Source organism: Panulirus ornatus, chromosome 61 (genome assembly GCF_036320965.1).
Source record: "Panulirus ornatus isolate Po-2019 chromosome 61, ASM3632096v1, whole genome shotgun sequence".
Taxonomy (NCBI): domain Eukaryota; kingdom Metazoa; phylum Arthropoda; class Malacostraca; order Decapoda; family Palinuridae; genus Panulirus; species Panulirus ornatus.
The window spans coordinates 3,163,732-3,189,065 of record NC_092284.1 but is presented as its reverse complement, the minus strand read 5'-3'; the positions used below and the strand labels follow the sequence as shown (position 1 = coordinate 3,189,065).

Sequence of the window (25,334 nt, the reverse complement as noted above, 5' to 3'; positions counted from 1 at the left end):
GGAGTATTGGAACGTTGCGTTAGTGTCTGGAGGATCAATGAGAGAAAATAGACGCGGGATTTTCACTTGCTGATACAGCCGCTATTTTACGGTGGCAGGTGTTACATGCTGGCATAGAGGCTCACAGTGCATGGAGGTAATGAATGATAAATGTGACAAGATGTCTGCCATTACCGCTCGGGTATAATTAGAGATGGAGAGACACTTGCAGTCTTCCATTTTGTTTTGGTTACGAGTGGCAAAGGGATTAACTTCAATGGTAGTTTTTGGGGTCAGTTTTTGGGTCTTTTTTCCCTGGGATTACCTTATCATGATGACCATTTACTAAAGAAAATGGTAGATGGTATTGTAATATACGTGTAGTCTTGGCAAACATATGTGTGATGAGGTAATACAGTAGGGGAGTCGGGGTGATGAACTGTGGTAAGGGTTTATTATTTTAGGCCCAGAATTTCAGGCCAAATAATGCCGACATATTATTCTCCTCCCCCACCCCTAGACTGAACCGTTTGATTAGGTGTAGTTCAACTGTCGGCAACTTAAGAGCGACCTTAATGGACAGATTTAACTCCCACGTCTTCCCCGCGCTTCATGAACACGGCGGTCAGACCTCAGTGACAAGCCCCACCAGAGCTGGACTTGGTCATATTAATTATTGGTTTTGTTTACCCCTCAGAACTGATATTGACTCAAATTGTTACGCTTAATAAGAAATGTTTTCTTCGGGTAAAACTAGATGACCCTAATTGACCAGCGAAACTGAAGGAAATTAATTTGTTGGCGTAATATCACTCAACTCATTATTTCCAATATGTTGGCAAAACAACCGCTACATAGGTGTTAATTTTTCGATAGGGTTCTGAAGAGCAGGGAAGATGTAGGAATGATGACATTTCATTAGACGTCGACAGAACTCACGAAGTCATTATTGCACTTTGCCTGAGGGATTCAATTTACCAAAAAATTTAGCAGTGTTTTTATGTATACCTGCGATGCCTTTTTCATTCTTCCACAGAGACTTAAAAACATGCGCTTAGAATTATTGTTTCCCATGGGAGAGAGCCAACATCACACTCAGTCCCACACTGTAACCATTCCTGCCATTGCCAGTAACAGGTGTTCGGTTGTTTCTTCATAAGCTTGATAAGATAATCGTTTGATGTTTGGTGACCATTGATTACTTAGTTCGATATGCTTTTGTAGGGAGGAAGGTTTATGTCAAATGCTCTTCTTCTTGTGCATTTATTACGGATTTCTATTACTGTATGTTTTAGTAGTATGATATTCTTCGTACATATGTCAACTTTAAACCATTTCTAGTTTTCAGAGTGTGAACAATTATGTACACATATATGTCTGTTTATTTTCTACCTTAAGCGTAAGTTGAAAGAGATAGGAAAGAGTGTATATATGTTAGATGCTTGACTATGAGACAGTCTGAAAGCAGAAAAAATTTCTGTTGGTAGTGGTATGGCGAGTGGAGGTGGGGACAGGCTGCGAGTGGTGACGGCGGTGGACTTACGGCACAAAATGGATGCTCTTGTGTCTGACCTTTCACACGCCCTGGATGAATCTCAGCTCCCACAGTACCATCGCAAGAGACGAGGATTTAAGCGCCGTGCCAAGTTGGCCAACAACTTAAGTAAAGACTGAAGGATTTATGTAAACTAATTGTGTTATTTCAAGACAATGAACAGTTGACTTATTACTTTTGCTGAGATATAAGAAGTTAAATGTTTTCATTCCTGATTTTTTGTTTTGTTTTGTTCCAAGTCAGACTGCCCAAATGATAATGCTTTCAACAGGTAGATGAAAACTGTAAATAAGCCTTTGACACATTTCTGTTGCTTATATCTGTTCTTGTTTTCCAGGTTTATCCAGCAACCGTGGGTTAAGTGAGGATTCTTCCAGCAGCATTGGTGAGGTACTTCTCTCTCAGGACAACAAATCTTCTATACCTCTAACTGATTCCGATGATATGAGCCCTCCTCCTGAGCCTCGCCACCGCACCCAGCTTTTGACACACCACCGAGCATCTTCAAACTTAGTCGAATCTGACTCAGTCAATGAAAATTTCTCACCTGTTCGGCCTCACAATCGGAGGTAGGTATTGGATTTTCTCGCATGCTTTAGGTTTGTTGCTGTTGTATGAAATATTCCTTTAATTTTCTGTTGATGAAATTGTTATGGAACTTCACGGCAAGTCTGATTTTATAAGAAAAGAATTTTGTTATACTGTATGTGAGATAATGATATGAATTATAAACAGTTATAGGCATGTGAGAGAAGAATTTAAATTTTCTGTTGCCAAAATACCTGTAGAACTGATTAGCAAGTTATGTTTTATAAGGAAAACTGAATGTGACTGCAAGGAAGTGCAGAGTGGTTGCATTTAGGAAAAAACAAGTTTGAATGATAAAACAGTAGATTGAAATAATTAAGCATTTTTTTCATACATAAGTGTATGTATTCGGTGTTGGGATGAAGACTAAATTATCCAGGATGCAATGAAACTAGCTATTAATGCATTGTGTGTGTCAAAAGAAGTTAGCTCACTTGGTGTAGCCCACTTAACACTACGTACTGATGAAGCATGGATTTGTATAAAGGGAATGGCTGCATGGTCGAAAATCTTATTTGTTGTATGGATTACAAGATGTGTGAAAATGAATAAAGTGGCAGGTGCTTTATGAGAGAGAGATCTGGCAATTATCTGGGCCTGTTAGGTGTAGCGATGTGTTTGAATGGCATTATGTGTAAACCACCTGCGTGTAAATGATGGAAATGGGTTATTGGAGCAGCAGTTTATTTTCTTACATAAACATAGTTGGCTGATGTTTACTTAAATGGAATATATGACAGTTAGATATTGAAATAATGGTATGAAAAAGATGATTGCTCTTTAGTGCTTTCCACATGTAAAAGTTTCCCAGTGACTGTCAATTTTAGTCTTTCCATGTGTAAAAGTTTCCCCTGTGATTGCCATTTTTAATGCTTTCCTGGTGTAAAAGTTTCCCAGTAACTGCCATTTTTAATCTAGAACTAATGTCTGAAGAAGTCAGAAGTCCACTAACGGCTTTCAGTATCAACCCTTTCTTGTGTAGGAAGAGAAAATGCAAGCGGTTGGCCCTGGACCCGGATATACCCTCCACCTCTACTGCACAAGTGCCAGGTGTCTTGCCTTCTGGCCTGCCCACGTCCAAGCCCACTGCCATCGCCTCTGCCATTTTGTCTGGGGTGTCCAACAGTCGCAGGAAGAAATTCTTGAGACCGTCGCCCGATTCTGAGAACCGGTAAGATCATAGAACATCTTTTTTTTATAATTTTCATTTGTCTGAAGTAAAACCATGGAATAGTGTTTAGAGCTTGGGTGTGGATGGTAGGTGCTAGTGTGTACATGACAGCTAGAGCTGGATGTGTGCAAATGAGGTCACTGTTCATTTGTTCCTGGTGCTGCCTCACTTTGGTGGTTGAAACAATTTGGTAAAAAAATCTGTCCAATACCTTGGATTTCTGCATGTATGGCTGAATATTTTGAATTTATTCTCATTTTAACATTAATTCTATCTGACTTTTTGTAGTTTCATGTCTTCTGACATCACATTGTCTTTGAAATAGTAAACATCTTTGTTCTTTTATTTCTTGATATAGAATCTCTGCAACAATTATTGATTATATCCCTATTTGTTTATCCTCTTGACTTGTTACCATGCCTGAGAGGATGATCATAAGGTTTATATCTGCATAAGCATCTACTCTGGTAGTATACAAAGAGGGTTTGTATAAGGTGTGTAGCTTGTTGCATTGAGGTTCAGTGTGAGTGAGACAATAGAGCACTGTAAGGAGGGAGGCATAGGCATAGTACGTTGGTTGTAGTTTACCCTTTTGTGCTTTATGCATTTTATGTTATTTTCTCATTGAATTATTATGAGAGAATGTGGCTTTTTCTGGCACGATGTGATATGTTAATGATAATCTACATATCTGTAATGTCATTAAGTCTGTTTCCAAGTTCTTGGGGATGGATTAGGTACATATAGTTTCTTACTTCACCATTATTAAAGTGAAATATGAATTTCCATGTGGGTAAAAATGTTTAATTTTCCACTCTGCATATTTAGTTTATTCATCAAGTGAGACCAAATTCTTCATATGCACCACCTTCACAAACACACACATTTCCATTACATCCAGTCTCAAACCGTGCTCCTGCATCTTCACTGCAAATATCTAGTTCTAATTAGTTCTGTCACTCCAAGTAAGCATCACTTATGCAGTCTGCCTCATCCTCTTCAGCCATTCACTCCAACTAACCAACATTTTCTTGGTCTACCTCATCCTCTAATAATTTTGCCTTCAGCCATTTTACCATGAATCACCTTGGTTAGCAAAATTTATACTTGGTACGTTGCCTCATGATCTTAAAGACTCATCCGTGTGTCTTCCTGTTGATTTGCGCTGCATACCCTGCCCACATCTTCATTCTTTATATGTCATTGTCTGAATTACTGGTGAACGCTTGTTTCATCAGGTAGATTAGTTTTGAAGTGTAGTATTAACAAGAAGTTGTGAGACTTTAAGGGATTTGCACATTTGCAACCAGTGTATTGAGGACCAAAATTCAAAATTTGTGTAGTTATAACTCATAGTTATGAGCATATGGCTTCCCAGTTATTTTGAAGTTTCATGTCTTAAAACTGTAACATTATTTTTTCACTTGATAAAGATACTAAGAAGGACATTGTAATTTAGAAAAGTGAGTTAATTACATTTGCTTATGATAGCAAGTGAAAACTGCATGAAAATGCAGTGTGTCATTTAAATGGATTTCACAAGCGTGGCCCAGTTGATGAAGGGTTTAGGTAAGCTGTAGATTGGGTAGAAACCCTGACCACCTTGCCTCTATTTTTTTTTTTAAGTCAGATTTTTATTATGTTTCCAGAGACAGTTGTCAATGCTACAAGAGGATATTATTATTAAAAATGTGAGCGATCATTTTTGATAAGGATCATGGCTTATGAAATCCCTTATACACATGACTTTGGCGTTGCTTATATGTTTTACTTTTGAAAACATCTAAAGCATTTAGAATTACAGAGTCTATGAGGGTCAGAATGGCTCAGATACCACACCACTTATTTTTGGGTTTGGATGAGTAGTCTGTTCCAAAATGAGTGCCAATATCTTTACTTTGTCAAGATGATTCTCTGCATAGTTTGTGGCGTTTGTGCTGTGTATGGTTAGCTCTGGTTTTGTTACATTTTACATTAGAACCAGAGATTTTCTGTTTTTCAGTGATGCCACAGTTCATTTTGTTCCTGAATTAAATAGCTGGGGTGGGAAAGGCAATTATGTATGGTAAAAGTCTGCTATCGGTAGGTTTACAAGATAACAAAATTTACCACTTGACAAGCAGAGTAAGCAATCGTCAACACAAGTCAGATTATTGTTTAACATTTTAAATGCTTTGCATCCGCCTGGTGAAATGTGACCAGTACTAAAACTATGTTTGGTATATGAAAAGTCATTTCGTATGTATCAGATTATTACTGGTGTTGTTACTGCATATATTCACCTAAAGTGAATACAGTTTTTTGCTCATTGTCCAGTATCCCTCTTCTGTCGTCCTTTCATTAACTCTGTGCATTGATTAACCCCCAGTGTTGATAAATTTTTATGAATAATTATCAACTCTGCTTTGAATTCTAATAAAAAAGACTACTCATCATTATTAATGAAATTTCAAATGATTAATCATTGTGCAAATGCATCAAGGTTGTGGAAATGAAGTTCTTTTGTTATCTATGATGGCTGTCATTAAATGAAAATGTTTTTGAGTATTATTATTTAACATTAAATAGAAATATGATGCGATCTTCTGTCCCAGTACTACTTGGCCAGTTTTAGGTCTATTTTCCATGGAGCATCAGATTGATATGTGTAGTTAAGCTCAATCATTTGTGCTCCTGCTATAGGACAAGGGGTCAGATTGTTGTGCATAGGGTTAAAAATGGAAGATAACAGAAATACTCTTCTAGGATACTGGGTCATTTATTGTCATGTTTGCCATGGATTATTTTACTAACTTCTCGAATCAAGATGAAATACATTTCAGGGTCACTAGCACTTCACGTGTATGAGATGTGAATGCATGGGGCCATAGAGGGAGCATATTTGAAAACCCTGTAAAAGTTACTTTTCTGTTTTCATTGATATCTGACGTAAAGGATCATTCTGATTTACAGAATATAAACTTAAACAAAGTGTCTAGAAATCACAGAAGCTCTTGTTTATAAGAGCATGTGATAGTACACTTTTGGTTATAAATAGGGAATTCATCTAAAAGTCCTATTCCCCTAAATTACTGAGCCATTTGCAGTCATCATTGGATTGAAGTCATACTGAAAAATGATAATGAAGTTTGATTAAATGAAATCCTTTATGTTGTTTGTGCTCCTGTTTTAGGGGCATGCAGTTTTAATTGTGTTATGTGAAATTTTGTTTAAAATTCTCCATAACCACATAGCCAGTTGCATTCACTTTTACAGCATGAAGTATTCTGTTAATTGTGAGTGTCATATTTGTTTTGATGACTGAAGTGGCCAGTTACAGCTGTATGTAGCATGAAGTGTCATGTTGATACTGAGACTTAAATGGTTTTATTTGAAATCCTAATGATGTATGTCCCCACCTCAGAGGCTCATAGATCTCGGGTTCATACAAGTAACTCAGGCGCGCTGGAGCCTCCTTTACTTAAATTTGTTCTTTTATTGTGGTGACAGGTATCTAGCCATATCTGCGGGAAAACGCAAACGGGGCAAAGAACGAAGTGTGGAGTGGTGTGCTGGGCAGCATATGTCAAACAGCAAGCGTCATGGGTCTTCGTCTAGTCATTTTCACAGTCTTCGTGTCCACCGCACATCCCAGGCAAGCACTGAGGACAGCATGGAATTTGATTACTCAGATGATGCCAATATGTAAGTAATGAAAAGAAATTTAATCTGTAAAACTAATAGAGTTTGTTGTGGATGGCAGTGGCTAGAAAAGACTGAAATTTATTATTGGCAGATTTTGTGAACTTCTGTAGTGGTCAAAAGAAAACTGTAATAGAGCTTTTTGTGTTTTTTATATTGTATTTAATGGATCAAACATTACAGTTTTTTTCAATTATGTGAATTATAATAGAAATGTTTTTCAGCTGAAAATCACCCATTGGCCAGCTTTTCATGATTGCTTTCAGACTTAACTAACTGAGATCATCCAAGAATATCAAAAATTGTGTGATCGTCATTTTATGGTTGTTTTGTCCATGAAGCTATTAATGTAGCCTCCTGTTGGCAGAGCTTCAAGCAGTAGACATTCACCAAGTGAACACAAGTACCAACTTTGCTTGCCCCGTGGTTTTTAGTCCTCTTGAGTATTTTGATTATTTGGCGGTTTAACCCACATTGACTCAAAATGGAGACGTTATTGCCCACTGTAAAGCATGTTTTTATTTCATACTCGATCGCCATTTTCCGTGTTAGTAAGATAGTATCAGGAATGGATGAAGAAGGGCTGCATTTGCTTACATCCTCTCTTTAGCTGTCATGTGCAGTGCACCAAAACACAGCTCCTAATCCACAACCAGGCCATATAGACCTTTCCATGGTTTACCCCCAGCTGCCTCACATGCCCTGGTTCAGTCCATTGTCAGTACAATGACCCCTGTTTACCACATCATTTCAATTCACTCTATCCTGTGCCCACCTTTCACCCTCCTGCATGTTCAAACCCTGATCACTCAAAACCTCTTTCACTCTGTTTTTTTGTACCTGTTTTGGTCTATCCCTTCTTGTTCCCATATATCCTCTTTGTTAACCAGTCCTCACTCATTCTCTCCTTATGTCCAGACTATTTCAACACACCATCAGCTTTCTCAGTCAATATGTTTTCTGATTTTACATGATCTTTCAGATTTAGTATCTCTTCTCTCCATTTCCTCATTGCTTCTTTGTCTTTGCTTTTCTTGTATGCTGCTACTTCTGCCCTCATATGTATTTGCTGAGGCATTTCATGTTTGTTACACAGTGTCCAGTATCACTATGGAAACAAGTGGTAACTGCCTCACTTATCACCCAACCAACATTCATGCAAAATTCTTCAGTTAATGTTTTAAACACTGTCTATTGATTCAAGGACATTTAAAGGTATGAACATGGGTAATAAAAGAAATGTTTGCAAAAAGACTGGATATACCTGTCAGCTTTGAACTTGGAAACAGGCTTGCAGCTGTCAGACACATATTCAGCATGCTCCCCATCCAACCCCAATTACGCTTTAGGCGTATAGTATTTAGATCATGTAGACTTGTGTGTGTAAATTAGTGCACATCTTTTAAGCTAAGTTCTCTGTATGATGAGTTCAAATTTGAGGCAGTTCTGGTCATAGTCATGAATTCAATGTGAATGCATCATAAACTTTCACAAGAGATTGGTTTTTGTTACTTGTATTTTGCACATAAGTAAATTTGGTCAAAGTTTTCATTTGAGGTAATTGAAAAAGGAGCGCTGGGGTCTCATGAACACCTTTTAAGTGTAAAGCTTGTATTGTTCCCAGTTTAAATGGCTGAGAATGCTTTTCTTTAGTAGATCTGAGAATATGCCTTACTTTTTTTCTTAGTACAGGGAATGATAGGCATGGAAGTTGTCTGACGTTTATTGATGAGATATTTGAAAATTCACAGGGAGCACAGCAGCAGTGAGAGCAGTAGTGAGAGTGAGACTGGTATATATACTTGTGATGAAGGGAGAGAGGCTGACGATGAGCAGAGTGATTGGTTTGCAGAGCCAGATCCTGTGTATGGGGTTCCTGGTTCAACAAATGCAACACGGCAGAGAAATTTCTCAAATCGTCTAGCGTGGTGGAATGACAGTGAATTTGGTCTGTCATCTTCTGCTAAGGTACTGTGAATGTGTTTGACTTATCTTAAAGTGTGTTTTTGTTGTATTGAGACTATTTACCATTCCTGATTTATCAGCTTTGTATTCAAATATTACGGTTGAAAAGTATAAACCCCCCTTAGTTGTCTTCATGGCAGAAGGATTTGTGAATATTTGATAGTTACTTGTCCATTTTAAATTTTACAGTTTGAAAAGTGTAAGGCAGTCCTTAAAATTGGCATGAAATTAAGTAACAGGCATATAACACAAACCTTTTCTGCAATTAATGACAGCTTCTGTTACTCATAATCAGATGTGCTTGTAATGAATGATAACTATTCTGTCTTGTAGGCCAGTCAGTTATATATTGAAAATCAAATAGAGCGTTGCAGTTGTTACAGGTTGATAGTTTTGTAAGCTAAATGCAGATTTTTTTAAACGCTTTTGTGAATGTTTTGTATTTTTTGTTATTTGTCCTGTGGTTGTTGTTAATATTTTTTTGATATATGTTAATTAACAGTCTCGTTATATACAGTAAATGATTACCTGCATATGGAGTTAGGATGTCTTTTTCCTCACACCTTTGCCCATCTAGCTATATGCGTGCTATCACTGGACTTTTGAGTCGCAAAGTTAAAAACATTAAGCAAAGAAGTCTGTTGCATGAATGAAATGCTGTGTACTTGTGCTTCAGGGCAGTAGTTTTTAGGCCTTTTTGTATTTTTGTAATGCCTACATATACAAGTGTACTCACACATAAGGATGCAGCTTTTTATTGTTAGTGTATTTTCTCATTTTGTGTGATTATTTTGACCTTTGAGGTGGTTAAGACTTCATGATTATATCTAGATGATTTGGAGCTCAAAAGTTTATGTTTTAATCTTTTGTTGTGGCACATTTTTCCAGAACCTTGACTAATTGTCAAAACATTAACTAAGATGGCAAAGATTTTAATCTCTCCAGTTGTCCTGATACCCTGTTCAGATGCAGATTTTTAACTGAATTTTATTTATTGCTTAAAAAAGTATTGAAAATATTTAGTTTTTCACATATGATCATTTTGGTTGTAACCTTGAAGCTGAAGGTTTCAAACTGAAATTTTCAGAAGATGAATTTTGAAGTATGATAATTTCATGTAGGAAAATGTTAGATAGCCTGAAATTTGTTATTTCTTTCACATCAGTATAAGAAACCTTGCTTTTCTCTTGCATAAGCAAAAGCACCAGTAGCAGAGATGGTTATGTTCATTGGCTAACCCTGCAAATACAGAATTTTATTGGGTATTTTCATTCTGTTAACTTAAACGTTCGACACTGTTCTTTAGTAAGGGTGGTATGAGTAGTTTTGCTTTCTCATGGAAGTTGATTTTCCCTGATAAAACTATTTCAGGTTGCTCAGATTTTCCACATTGTTCTAGGTGAAGGTTAATTAACCATATTTGAATTTTGTTCATGGTTTCTCATATTTTCTTAGAGTAAACATTGTGTGTTGGATTTTGTTTTAGATAGATTGCAGATTATCGGGACTTTTACTGATTGTATATAGATTAGTTCGTAAATATATTTATTCCTTTACAGAATTGGTTTTTAGATCACTTTTCTCATATTTATGATTATAACAGTCTTGCCTTTTTCTTTGATTAGTGTCTCCTTTCAGTTTTAATGGCTACACTATCTGGTGTTTGTGAACAGGCCTCTCTTGGTTGTATACTTCTTATGTGTTATGAGTACAGTGGTTGCCAACCATATAGGTAGCTTTTTAGGGTAGTTTGTTCATCCTTTTGATTTTTAATACTGAAGAAAGTAAGTCTGACAGGAATGAGGGTTTTCTCAATGGTGTGATTTGATGAATCTAGGAAGTCCAGATTTTCCCCTCCTGCCTACCCCAGGGTTGAATTTCTTGGTTTGCTTATGGTCAGAGTAGATAGCCTGATTAGGTAGGAGAGTGATTTATGGCTGTGTGTACACCCGACTTGTTGAATTATTAAAGCTTTTTTTTTCCAGATGGACTTTTTATAGGTGATTTCAATAACTTTCTTCCATTAAGAATTTCCAGCTGAGACTACACTAGTTTGAGAAGAGCCATGATTCTTCTCAGCTTCATCGTAATGCAGAGTCCAAGAAAGTCTCTCCATCACCTAAACTGATTTTCAGTGACCATTATCATACAAAAAGATTTGTCAGTGCATCCATACCACTGTTCGTAATGAGTCTTGCACGTTTTTTTTGTTTTGTTTTTGTTATCATGTTAATCAAAAAATTCCTTGTTTAGACAGAAAATATTGAAGGTCTGTCTAGTTTTTGAGTATGTGGTATGGTTGTAAACACTCTGTGCCTGTCAAGAGTCTTTTTAGTGTCAGAAATATAATATCATTATTTACTGTCGTGTAGACCCTGTAGAACCTGTTGATGTGTTGCATGCAGACAGATAGAAACTTTTTCTATCACCTTGTTCACAGTTTGGTGTTAACTTTTAAAAATCCTCCAGGAGCAAAGAGTGGTGACACAATATTTTCTGATGTATGTAATAGATGTGAATACACTGTTTATAGTTGTGTGAATGTCACTCTTCAAAGATCCATTTTATTGATCAGATTTATAATTTTGTGTGAATGGTTTGACTAGATGTGAGATTTAGATAATTGTGTAGCTTTATATATATAATGAACCCCTGAACAGATTTTTACATGTTTATTGAGAAAGAGGATCGTGTTTCAAATTTAAAATGCTCGCATGGTTTAAGAGAACATTTGTCTCGTAACTGGGGCCTGTACAGAGTACCTTCTAGCACATGTTTTTTGATGGGTGGCGTGAGTTGCTTCCCTCTTTCCTTTCCAGGCTCTGTTCAAAGAGAGGTATGAGACAATGTCTGTGGAGAATCAGCAAGCCTGCAGACTTAGATTCCAAAAGCTGAGAGAGAGGCTTTTGGTAAGTATTGGCCATTGAAGCTCCCTGACTATTTTTCAGATGAGGTTTGTCGACTCATGTTGGGGCCTGTAGTTGGTGAAGGCTAATCTCACAGTTTTATTATGCTCTCAAAGTGTCAGGGCAGGAGAGATTTCAAGTTTCTTATAGAATTTGAACACTTCAGCAGCATAAAATTTTAGAATTGTTTAGTTAAATCAGAGGTCATACGTTACAGTGTACTAAAAATGCTTTAAAAATGTATAGTTATAGCTCTACCAAAGGGAAGATGACAGATTAACATTCCTAACACTTTGAGGGTTGAGGTACTGCAGTTTTTCAGATGGCAGAGGACATGAGCTGGATCTCACAAATTCTGTCATGCTTTAGACTTAAAAAGTTAAGAATTGATATATAAATCAACCCTGTAATGAAGAAAGATATTCTTACAATAATTAGTTCATATTTTTATATTAATGGTTATTGTACCTTACACATTTATGTATAAATCTTTATGGGTGGGATGAATGAGTGAGATTCAGTTCTGTCTGTAATTACATTATTTTAGCAGTAATTACATTATTTTAGCAGCTGCTGAGGTGGGAAACAGAGATAAGTTTATGTAGGTATTGATTAAAGCTTGAACTTTCAGAGACGCGAAATTCGTGCCGGGCGAAGAAGACTACGAGACAGGAAGCCTGGGTTTAGCATAGTATCCTCAGTGAATGACAAAGTCTCAAGGTTCTTGCAGGTGGGTTGATGATAATGAGAATTCTGTTGCTTAAGTTTATGTAGGTTATTTATTTATAATTACCCAAAGGACTTATTTTTAAGAATGAGTCCTGGTGTTACCCAGGACCTCTTTCCGGAGGCTTCTGCATCCCAAGGCAGCACTACTTCCTGTAACAGGAAAACATGTACTCCCAGTGATACAGCCTCACCAAAGATGATGTTTCACTTGTGGTGCAACCTCATACAGACAGATTCAGTTAACACTTATGTATGTAGTATATTGTGCATACAAAATGACATTATTTTGGTTTTTCTTCTGCTTATTATTCGGAGTTACTTGGGGAAGTGTCTTCTATCACAGACATCCAGAGTTCTGCAAGAATTAGTCTTTACTCTTATTTCAGCCACTTTTGCAGTAACCATACATTTTCTGTTGTCATTATAATGGATCAGATGTACAAAGCTTCCTGCAAAGAGTTGCAGGCCCAATACACAGCCAATGTCAAATGCACCTAAGTTGGAATGATGTTTTCTGGAAATGGGGTTCCTACCTGAAATGCAACCACTTTTGTTATTATGGAAGTATTATCAGTGTTTACAATACAATACATTAAAGAAGAGTTAAGAATTAAAGTTGTAAAGTTGAGTAAAAATCACTTAGGTCCATTATATGTTTAAAATTTTGTTACCTGTATTAATGGAATGAATCTCTGGTCTCTTTTCCAGGACCCACGGCAGTCTGAGCTACGTCTTAGACCCATGACTGACAAGGATCGAGACCAGCTGAACCGACTGGCCAATTTGTACTCTCTCACCATCCGTAGCAGTGATGACCAAACTGCTCCTATACTTACTAAGACCAGGTGTGTAACTCAAGCATGGTCAGATATTAGGCCGTAGTTTTTGTTTTTCATTGTAGCCAACATGGCTTGAACAAAAACCATGCACTACTTGACTTTGCATGAAATAAAGACATGCTTCAGTTGAAGCCATGGAAAGTGATAAGAATTTATTGAGGAAACAAAGATAAAGGAAATACATAGAAATTATTTGGAGCTTCTTAAGTAAATGTAGACCTGACTTTTGAAATCAGAGAGGATACAGAAAGAGGGAAAGATAACGAAAGAAGCAAATTTTACAGTTTTGCAGTATGAAGAAAGAGAGGGACAATGTAATTACATAATAGCTAGTTTTAGTGTAGCTGGGCTCCATAAAAACTAAGGGAAAAATCAGCCAATTGTAGAAACACTGATTGATTTTAAGATGTCTCTAAACAAACTGTAGGAAAATGCTGCCAGTGCTGAAATCCTTAGTTTTTAATGTCAAAATATGCATACCAGTCACTTACACAGATGCAGTGAGGGAGAATGTAGGAACAGGTGTTTAAAACTGAATGTTTGCTTATGGACAGATTATTTGGAAAGTTTTGCATTTACAAATTCTTATTTTTCATAACTAATCGTTTTTTTTTTTTTAATGAGGATTTTTCCTGTAAGGCCCAGTCATCTGTTGTGGACACTGTCTCTTTCTCACGGGAAATAGTTAGCATATATGAAAGAAATGATGCTAGCTTTTGTCAAGCCATTTTATTTCATTACACCACAGTCAAGTTTTCTGAAACTAGAATTCAGTTGGCACAAAACCATGTCCGTCAAAAGAAAGAAAGCTATATGGGTGTTGACTTGTCTTAATCCATTAATCATTGCAGTCTACCATTACTTTTGTCTTCAGCTTTGTTCATGGTAAGATGCAGATGCTGTGCCTTTACATTCTCTTTTTCAATTATTCTTCTCTTTAGAAGTTTTCCTTTTCGTTTCTGTACTCATCAAGTGCCTCTGTATTATGTACTTTGGGTGAGAGAGTGGGCACTTACATGTGACACCTCAAAATGTTGACACATTTGCTTCCCGCATGGTGATCTGTGGGTAACTGGGGAATGTGAAATTTTTGCCATTTTGGGGGAAGGTTTGTAATGACATCTTTGGGTCACTAGTGGAGTCACATTTATGCTGGTAGTCCAAAGAAGGGTAGGAGCAATGACTGTATCATATGACGTGTATAGTGGTCTGTCAAAGTAGCATCATAAGATGCATAGAAAAGCAACAAAGTGGTCTTAACTAGTCAGAGGTTGACAAGAAACAACAATTATTTCACCATTTCAGTTTAAGTTAGACATGGTGAGGTGCAGGATTTTACATCAAGTTTAGCAGATTCAGCTGTAGATAATCAAAACAGGTTTGTGATCCAAGGAAATACTGAAAAGTTTAACTTACACTTTCATTCTTACTCTTTTCCATCAAAGTTTAGTGGTTCATTTACACAGTTTTCTATGTCCGTTTTCTTTCTCAAAACCTACTATTTTATTAAGTAGAAAAATAAAAAGCTTAATTCAAAGATGAAAGTTCATATTTCTGATTAATGTACTGCGTATGGGTTGAGGGTGTGTATGAGTGATTTTTAAAGACCAAATTAGGAATGGAGTAATGATAGACAGGTAGATGGACAAATAGATAAATGGGAAACTACAACATTACTGTAATTGAGTCTTCTTATGTGTAAACATTATTTTATAACTTGTCCTTTTCATATATTACTGAGATTATTGTTTCACCATCAGGAACACCATTACCAGGCAGAGACTGGAAGTAGATGGTGAAACGTTGGCTTGTGGTAGCACCTTCCCCGGTGGGTTACCAGTACCCCTCAGTGACTTGAAGCGCCGCAAACGCACACCCCCACCACCATCCAACAACTTGACGGAGGGTAGCAATGACTCGGTGGAGAGTATAAGCAATAGTGCAGGTTTATCAGGTGAGAGTTATGAATGACTCAATTGAATTTTATAGGAAATTTCGTAATGAAATTGTTGTGATGTAAGAAAATTGCCTTTCAAAATTTTTTTATTTTTTCTGATCATTGTTTTATTTTCAGTCACCATTCATTTATTGTCTTTTTACTCTTTTTATTTCTCTGTTTTACTTTTGAGCTTTTCTTATAATAGGTACTGCTGTCCGCCGCATATCTTGATAATCATCAGCAAATTAGATCATTATTTTTGTTTAACATAAAGTTTATTGATCCTTATATTTACTTTACTGTTGTTCAGTCATCTTTCATATACTTTCCTCTAGGGTATTGTTTAATGTATCCATCCCCAGCAGTCACCTTTCTTTGAATGATCATATACTGAACCATTCTTGCTTGTTATTCACAATTGTGATTTTCTTTATCTGTTGTCGTGAACTGTTGAAATGCTCCCAGTAATGTGTAAATTGTTAATTGCACATAACCACACCCTTGTGCACACTTGATTACAAAACTCTCTTTCACAGAGCCTTTAGGGCAAACTTCACCCCTTCACTCACCCATGACTGAGTATGTGTTGTGCACAGTTAACCCCTCATCACTGGCTAATGATACTACATGCATCATCGTGGAGGGGTCTTAGAATTTCTTGTTTGAATTATGGGTGGGGCGAGACTCGCTCTGCTTGAGAGTACTTATTTCCCAGTGCCAAGCCCACTAGTTATGGAAGATATTTCAGGGTAGTGGAGGTGGTGTTGATGGTGGAGGGGGCACAAAGTGTGCAGTACAGTATTCTGCCTTGTTGGGAGCTCTTAGCTGTTGTATTCTAGATGTCACAATTTCATTGGCAGTTGAAATTGTTTATATTAGAATTGTTTTAATAACATGGATAAACTGTTTAAAACTTTTATTATACCTAAATTAGAATATGCATCTCAAGTTTGATCACTGCTCTTAGAGACGCTTAGAAGTCTAATAGAGAAGGCCTAGAAGAGGGCAACATAGGTGGTACCTGAAATACGAGAGTCAAGGTAAAGGGATAGTTTAGAGGCAGTAAATTTGCCCATCATTTAATAGAGAAGAATAATGAGACTTCCTTACAACTTCAAGGTGAGGAAAAGGGAAGAATTGATTACAATCTGAGTGTCAAAAGCCAATGGACAGTATAACAGTGGAAATTTCTTTGAAGGATAAAGAAAGAGCAACAAGAGGCCATACCAAGAAACTTATTCAAAATTTCATATAGAAGGATGCTTATAGTATCAGAACGGTGGGTGAATAGTAGCTAAGTGGTAAAACTTTGACGAAGATAATACACAAAAGCTCAAACAACAGTTGAGGCAGTAGTCTCATTTTGGTAATAAATTTCCATTTGCTTAGAAGAGTCATAAGATTATATAAAGAACTTTCTTAATGTATGATAACATACTTTAATTATTTGTGGTGATGCTTTACTGTTTTCCAGGAACTACATATCGTCCTCCAGTGCCCAGCGTCAGTTGGGACGATGATGTTGGTGACTGCTGTGCTGATTCACTCTCTGAGCGCTTGGCTGATTCTGAGCCTGACCCACTTCCATCTCCAACATCTCTAGGCCTTCATGACTGTACTCTTTAAGTTATGTTTCCCCTTCACTTTTATACTACACTGCCATATGATCTTGTCTCTATAAATTTTGTTTCATTTTGTTTAGGCTAGTACTGAATAGATTTTCCTTGTTAATCATTCTCAAATTTTAATGATAAAGCATGTGCATTTCCCATTTTCTAATGACAGACTCATTTCTTCATAAAGGAATCATGTCATATGCGTGCATGTGTTTGCCTGTGTGTGTGTGTGTGTGTGTGTGTGTGTGTGTGTGTGTGTTTGTTACTTATTCATGGTGTAATCACCTGAAGACAGAGTCTGGAGGGCCTGTCTGTGTATATCTAGTTTTACCACAAGCAATAGGTCACCTTTAGTATGGTTATATTGTCATCATTAGATGGAGAGGAATATAACCTTATTAAGGACCATCTCACTCACCGTGTCAAGAATTTTGTCAACGACTGCCGTTCTCAAAGGAGGCCATCATTTCCCTGCTCCTAAGTGAAGTGCACCCATAAAGTTGCAGGAGCCCAGAGAAGGGGATATTATATGTAATACTACCTACACACCTCTGTTGAAAGGGGTTGGAGAAGGAGGAAATCATTCATTCACATGTTATACTGTCCAAAAGAAGGAACTGTGGAAAGAGCTAGGCAGAGATTTTTCCTTTAAGACCCAGTCATCTTTTATTTATGCTACTTTGCCCTTGTGAGAAGCATGAACGCATTTAAAAAGACGATTTATGTATGTGTGTATTTTTTATGAAAGTATTTTAGGAATGTAGTAACAGAAGTTTTGCAACGTGCTGAAAATTTAATCAACTCCCTAAGAGTGCCAGCTTCATTCTAAATGTAATTATAGACATTTATTTATTTTTCATTTTTTATTTTTTCTATTATTATTATTATTTTTTCTTTTTTTGAGATGGCATGGGCAACTGAATGCCCTAATCATGGCAGTCTTGTACATGCCATTTGTATATATATCCCAGCCTTAGCCAGGTACCCATTTATTGACCATCCTAGAAAGGAGAAGGTGAACTGCATGGTTGGCTGCCACCTCCAGCACTTAAACCAAGTTAGGCCCATGTGTGAAAATTTAGAAAATTTTCCATTTGTAGGATATGTTTATGTAATATGTGTGTTAAAAGCATGATTTAATATACCCTTCAGTTACTGAAAGGCCATTGGACTGAGAAAGATCCTCAAAATTACTTAATACCTAGTCACAGAAAATATTGGCACCAATATTATCCCCATATTGCCCATGACATTTCTGATGGTGATCAGTTGTTTGTTTATTGGTCTAACATGTTTAGAATGAACAGATTACATACATTTATTTTACTTCAACACAAAATTTAGATTAATATCTTTTACAATTTTGTAGGGACTTGTAAGTTATAGTGGGTTAAGGTAATCACAACCATATGACCTTGAGCATGATGGTACCATCCTTGAGCACGATGGCATGAGCCTTAACTATTACTGCTCGACCTTTCATTACAGTAGTGGATTAGGGTACACTTAGTTACAATAGTTTAGTTTGTGATCTGTACAGAGAAAAATATCTGTGAGATATTTTGGTTAAAGTTATTGTATGCTAAATGCTAGAGAAGATAAGTTTAGATGGCCAATAGTATTGAAGAAGTGATGGGTATATAGAAACAGCAAGAAAAAAGAAGGGCTGTGTAAGTTTCCTTGGTTGTTTAGTCAACAATGATTTCTGTTTTTCATATTAGTAGAGGACATACATTTTATGGCTGATAGTTGTGCACCCACACACACAAACACACACACTTTAAACTCAGGATAGATTTGGGTCTAGAGATGTATATCTTTCAGTATTGTCTTGTACTTCATAATTCAATATGTTTTTAACATATAATCTAAGTCTCTTCCCCATTTTGTTGGTGGTTTCCATAATTTCCCATTCTGGTCATAAACATGTAGAGTTTGCCATAGATTAGTTAAGTCTGGATTAAATTCCCGAACTTGAGAGAAGTTTATGCTGTAGACAGTATTATACTTCGAATGTCAAAGTGATAACACGAATTGTATTTCTACCTCACATACTGCATCTGTATGAAAAAATATTTATTGATCTAATCCTGAATTTTAGTATAAGCTTGTCAGAGGTGTCGTAGTAAGCTCATATCAAACTGGTATTTTAGATCAACTGACATTTTTTTCATTACATAAAAATGTTCATGTTTGGGCAGGCAAGTAAGATAGACTGAAAAGTCCTCATATATGGATAAGCAGGTAAGATATATGCTTTGGAGTGTTGTGCTCAACTGAATTGGCATCTACAATACAGCCCATCATGGTGGATTGTATTTTTTCTGTATGTGTCCGTTTGTAGTGTGTATGTGCCAGTTCTTCATTCAGAGCAAGGTGGCCCATACAGATGTTTTCTTAGAAATCACACATATGATAAGTTTACCTCAGTATTTTTATAATCGTGCTCATTTACTGTTGGCACTTGGGTGGCAGAAAGAAAAAAAACTGCTTCCTGGGTCAGAGGAGTGTAGCTTGACTACCACTGAAGTGCTGGCTCACTATGCAGCAGTTACTAACCCTCCCACTATCCAGATGGGTAATATACCTTCCTGGGCGATGACTGCCTACCAAGTACTACCTTCATTACTATACCTCATATTTGGGATTTCTAATGTTAGAGGAGAAGGAATACTATCTATGTATCTCGTACATGTTATAAAAAGCAACTAGGTAGGGCATTGGGAGGCTTGGAAATGCTCTCTTCATCTGTTAGTTTTTAAGAGGAACAGAGTAAGGGGCTGAGTTAAGAAGTTTTCCTCGAAATCCTTGTTATCTGTTCCTGTGTTACCTTGTTAAGACAGGGAAGGGTGAGTGTGTTAAATGCATATCTATGTATTTTTTCTCTGCCTATATGTTTGTATGTCTTTGTTTATATATGTAGATTTATGATTATATTGATATGCTATCTTGCTAAGGCAGGAAAAGCAACAGGTGTAGAAAAATGTTAAAAATATATGTGTTAAAGACATATTTATATCCATATTCATACATCTTTTCATTTTTTCATACATATTCGCCATTTTCCGCGTTGGCAAAGTAGCGCTAAGAACAGAGGACTGAGCCTTATAGGGAATATCCTCACTTGGCCCCTTCTCTGTTCCTTCTTTTGGAAAGTTTAAAACAAGAGGGGAGGATTTCCAGCCTCCCTCCTCACTCCTTCCCCTTTTAGTTGCCTCCAAGGACACGCAGGGAATACGTGGGAAGTATTCTTTCTCCCCTATCCCCAGGGATACATCTGTTCATATACAGGGAAAACCCTCCCATCAAATGTATGACAGTTAAAATCGTATAATTATGATGTAATCAGAAGTTAACACACATATGTAAAAATTGTTTTACTTATTCCTGGGATGGAGTTCATGGATGTTGGAATCTGTACTGATAACCTTTCTGATTCCCTAAGATTTTGAGGATTTATTTTCTCATTTTTTATTATAATCTTTTTTATCCATTCATGTAGAATATTGTTTCCATTGTATTAGATATGTACTTTTGTGTTGATTTTTTGCATTTTCAAGCTGCATTTTTGCAAATTTAGATAAATATTATCTGTTGCTTCATAACTGTTCCCTACAGATGACTTCAATAGATTCATTTCTATTCTTGATCATTTTTATGAAGATATATTTTGCTATTAATATATTTGGTTTGACGATGCTGTGGTCACTAAGAGAGTAAGCACAGTTTAAGGTTCTCATTTGTTAAAAGCACACTATATCCTTTCCTCAGTCAGATTGTAGATGCAAAGTTCCAGTGCCTGTCTGTAATGTCCATGAAAGGGTTCTTCAGTTGTAGAGTTATAGAACACTGGAATAAACATCTAGACAGTAGTGGGCAAGAACTTCACTGGTATCTTTGCATCAGTAAGTAAGCTTGTTCAACAATGTTCATATATTATAAACATATTTCACTTTCTTTCTTTATATATTAGAACACTACCTCCAAGAGTATCCAGTAGCTGTGATTAGACCAGAACGTGTTTCTGATTCATCTTTCTTTATACAATTTTTGTTAGTATACTCTTAAATGTGCAACCCGCAGAATTTTAGATAATATTGCTTTTATGTGTGGCATAATGCATTTATGTTGTCATTGCCATATTTTTTTTTTTTTTTATAGTAAACACTATTGTAAGGGGGGAAAACATGCTATAATAAGCCCATCTTGGTAGAGAGCTAGAATATGTAGTGTAGGAAAGAGAATGAAGGGATTATTTAGAGCTTTGTAGGTGTTTATATACTTAGCTCCTTAATTGAGGGTAAGAAGCACACTGATAGACTTCACTCATATTTGAACAACTTTGTTTTGATAATCAGCATGAAAAATTGTACTGCAGTGGGTTTTACTACTGATGTTAAAAAAAATATCTCTGGAAGGTGTGGAAATTATTTGCATTCAAAATGTTAAGGTAAGATTCTGCACATCACAGCCTGCTTTGATAGTGGAAAAGTTTGTACATTAAAGGATACATCATATTGGAGTTGAAATGATGTATTTAAAATATATGAGAAATGTCAAGGACACTTCTGAGCGCGTACCTTTAATCTGTTCAACGTAATTCCATAAAAAAATTGATGGTAGTTTTTATTGCATGTCTAGAGTTGTTACAATTTTTTTTTTTTTACAAAGGTCTTGAACTGATATCCTTTGGTGTTAACTCTGATGTTTTAGTTCACCAGGAATATTATATTACATTCCTGTAATACAGAGTTCTGTTATCTATACTTAAAAAAAATCTTCAAAATTTTGAAACCCTGTCATAAGATTTCAACTATACTCAACATAGACCTTAGCTTGAGTCATCTTGAAAATGATGTGTCTGTGAATGTAAACTCCAAAAAAATCTATGGTCCTACACATTAGAGATTACTCCTTGGATTGTGAGTTTTCAGAGTTGACCTTACTGTTTACCGTGTGCCTCGCAACCATATAATATTGGTGAACCACTATTCCTTCAAACATACCCATTTTTGCTCCAAGATAATGTTCTCACCTTCCACACATTTTTCAATGCTCCCAGGATTTTCGCCCCTTCCCCCACCCTGTGACTCACTTCTGCTTCCATGGTTCCATCCGCTGCCAAATCTACTCCCAGATATCTAAAACACTTCATTTCCTCCAGTTTTTCTACATTCAAACTTACCTCCCAATCAACTTGTCCCTCAACCCTACTGTACCTAATAACCTTGCTCTTGTTCACATTTACTCTCAGCATTCTTCTTTCACACACTTTACCAAACTCAGTCACCAGCTTCTGCAGTTTCTCACACGAATCAGCCACCAGCGCTGTATCATCAGCGAACAACAACTGACACTTCCCAAGCTCTTTCATACACAACAGACTGCTGTGGATGAGAGAGCTTGGGAAGTTTTATCAGATCTTTTTTATGAGAATAGCTACATGAAGTGGTTTGTATTGCACTGTATGTACAGTATTTAGAATTATGGCATAGGTCACAAGATACTCTGTATGTATGAACTTTTATCGTGTTTTTAATGCATTGGAAATTTTGATATTTTTCACATTTTTAATATTTAAGGAGGCATCAGGGTACAGTGGCTGCATTCTCCACCCATGAATTGTAATGGTTTGTCCCAGAATTGCACATTATTTCAGTCATTGAATTATGCGTAGATTACTAAGTGAAACATTTAAAATATTTTTATAATTGTCGCCTTGTACTTGTTCTCACTATATACTATGGCAATGCTCTCAGTTCTAAGCAAAGTCTTTTGTGTAACAAGGGATTGTTCGCATGGTGTGTACATGCCCAGTCATTTAGTCAAGGTATCCAGATTGTCTTAACTTTCTCAACAGCATTTGCAAGCTTAAAGGAATTAAAAACAGCCTAAATATTTTTAAATATTTTTGGTTAGGCCTTAAAGGCTGCTAGTCATAAACTGAGTCAGGTTTGAATGTCATTGTGGTGGTGACAGTGCGAATCTATACCCACCAGATTAGTGGGTAAAGTCTTCCCCTTTCTTTCTTTGTGCTGTTTTGTTCATCTGAACTGTGTTGCTGAATACCTTTCATGGCATATAGATATTACTGCTCTGCCGTTTCTGCCTGTCAAGGAAGAAAATTTGTGAATTGAAGGATAATACACAGCTGTGAGATATTTTGTGACTTGGAGGATAGACCATACACAGCTGAGAGATGTGCGAGTATCACTTTAACCTTTGTCTTATATTGCTGGATGTTGTCTCAGGTGTAAGAAGTTCATCTGTAGCTGTAAGAGCCCAACCTGTGCTGTATGTACATGCGGAAATGTCTTTTAATGTGATCATGTTCCCTCTCAATTGTCAAAATGGGCAGAGGCTGTTAAATTGTGATTCTTTATTGGCAACACAATTGTGTGGTTGGGAACTAAATTACAATGTATGCCAACAACAGTAATGCACAAGAAATGCCTGCATTGCTCCAGACATGCTTATCTTGTAAGGAAGTGTTTTGGAAGTGTCCCTGCTTGTCACTTTTAGTGTATTCATCAGTTCAGTTTTATCATATGTAATGAGAAAACTAAAACATACCCAAGAAACATAAACCTTAGTAATAAGTAATATGTACCAATTTATTGCGAAACCTCTACATCGGTCAGTATCAGATGCAAGCTCATTTAACCAGTGGGATTTCAGAGTGGCATGATTAAATGAAGAGCCTTTTATTTATATATACATGCAACAAACGACTTTATTTTTCTGTAGTAACCAACATGTTATCGGCAAAAATGTGCTTCGTAATATATGAGTAAAACATGGAAGGAATTAATTAGAGCTCCTCAGGTGTTTGTAGATCTGATTCTTATTAGTGGAAACATTATAAAAAAAGGCAAAGGTGGAAGTAAATTCCACCGTATGAGATCTATTGTTTAATGAAGTTATTGTGTGGATGGCATGGACTTAAGTTTAATGAAGTTATTATGTGGATGATGTGGATTTTTTGTTTACAGCATTTGAATGACAGACTTAAGTAGCAAAGACGGAAGGATGAACCAGATGATTCCGGGACAATAGTACAATCATGTAGATCTATCTATGTACAGCAGTCACCTTTACATCTTATGAATGTATGTCACAGTTCATAATATCCAGATTTCACTCCATATATCCATAATTGCATCATATTCATTGTATCAAGGCAAACTGATGTCTGAAAATGATTTTGGATATGCGTAAGTTTGGTAAAAACAAAAATATTAAAAACCCAGCAACGTAGTGCTTTATTAGTGTACAAGGATACATAGGATTTATTGGGATTCCTTACTACTGTATCTTAAGATTTTGTGTAATGACAGTATATATCACTCCATTAGTAATAATGTAGGCACAAGAAGGTTTTTCATAAATCCTTGTTTTCCCAGTTTATTTTTGACTGAAGTCAGGTTGAGAAATGTTTAACCCTTTCAGTTTTACATATGTACCCCAGACTCACGGAACCAGAATCATAATTGAATCATACATTTGTATGAGGTATGTGCTGATGTTTCCTGCCCCGTTTCAAATATTTTGGAGTGGCCTTGAGTAACATATACTATATAGAAGTGGCAGTATTATTTCACCCCTAGAAATTCAAAGCAGTTGGTTACCTTACAAACACGAAAGTGGAAGGATGCTAATGGGTTGTGCGTCTGCCACCTGCAATAGTGATACCCATGCATCTAGCAGCCACATATATAAACAAGTGGCAACATGAGAAGAATTATAGTGCACTTTTCATGGAAAGTTGTGATACACAGTGATATGATCATAATATTTTATATGGGTCCCATGATTCCATGTACATCGCAGAAGCTCACAAGCTGTTGCAGTGCTAAGAAAACTTAAGGGATTTCTGCAGTTAAGGAAGGTTTGTTTGTTTTACCTCTTTTAACATGATATTGTATTACTGTATAACGTAATTTTCATAAACCTTAGGCTTGGGTATGCAAAACTATATCAAGCTTAGGACTGAAAGGGTTAAATGTATAATCTTGATACTTCTCTAACTAACTTTACATGTAAATATACCAGCCTATATTTTTGTCTTCTATTGTATTTTGATCACATATTGTACATATAAACAGTAATCAAGAGTATTTTTAAATTTTTTTCAGATTTTAAGAAACATCTTGGAAACTTTAAAAAAGTGGCACAAGGTCACCAGACAATAGAATGTATGATGAATGCTTGGAGTTTTCTTGGTCGCTCTTGCCAGGACATTTGTTAATTGTTCCTAAATATATATGTTGTATAGTATATTAATTTCAGAGCTGGTTAATTATGTTATTAAGTATTTGTGGGAATATTTATTTGTGTGATTGTTTAAAATACAAGATTTTTGCTAA

At 36.3% G+C, this 25,334-nt stretch overlaps 1 protein-coding gene across 4 annotated transcripts; it reads left to right on the top strand.

Annotated features, from left to right (window-relative positions):
• Positions 1–25,334, top strand: LOC139767485 (G patch domain-containing protein 2-like). Of its 4 annotated transcripts, none has more exons than XM_071696909.1 (11): positions 1–136; positions 1,467–1,642; positions 1,872–2,103; positions 3,105–3,293; positions 6,783–6,977; positions 8,726–8,942; positions 11,759–11,848; positions 12,477–12,575; positions 13,283–13,419; positions 15,174–15,367; positions 16,827–25,334. In XM_071696909.1, the coding sequence occupies exons 2-11, from the start codon at positions 1,471–1,473 to the stop codon at positions 16,976–16,978; spliced, it is 1,677 nt and encodes a 558-aa protein (XP_071553010.1). In that variant the 5' UTR covers positions 1–136; positions 1,467–1,470; the 3' UTR covers positions 16,979–25,334. The 4 variants fall into 4 exon arrangements, with proteins under 4 accessions (XP_071553010.1, XP_071553009.1, XP_071553012.1 ...); XM_071696908.1 differs by having other exon boundaries at positions 3,084–3,293; XM_071696911.1 differs by lacking the exon at positions 6,783–6,977 and having other exon boundaries at positions 3,084–3,293.

Excerpts from the sequence above, each read along its gene's own strand:
- LOC139767485 (XM_071696908.1), top strand. The coding sequence starts at position 1,471 with ATGGCGAGTGGAGGTGGGGACAGGCTGCGAGTGGTGACGGCGGTGGAC. Across the intron at positions 3,294-6,782 it reads TCGCCCGATTCTGAGAACCG|GTATCTAGCCATATCTGCGG; the intron begins GTAAGATCATAG and ends TTGTGGTGACAG. Across the intron at positions 11,849-12,476 it reads AGCTGAGAGAGAGGCTTTTG|AGACGCGAAATTCGTGCCGG; the intron begins GTAAGTATTGGC and ends TTGAACTTTCAG.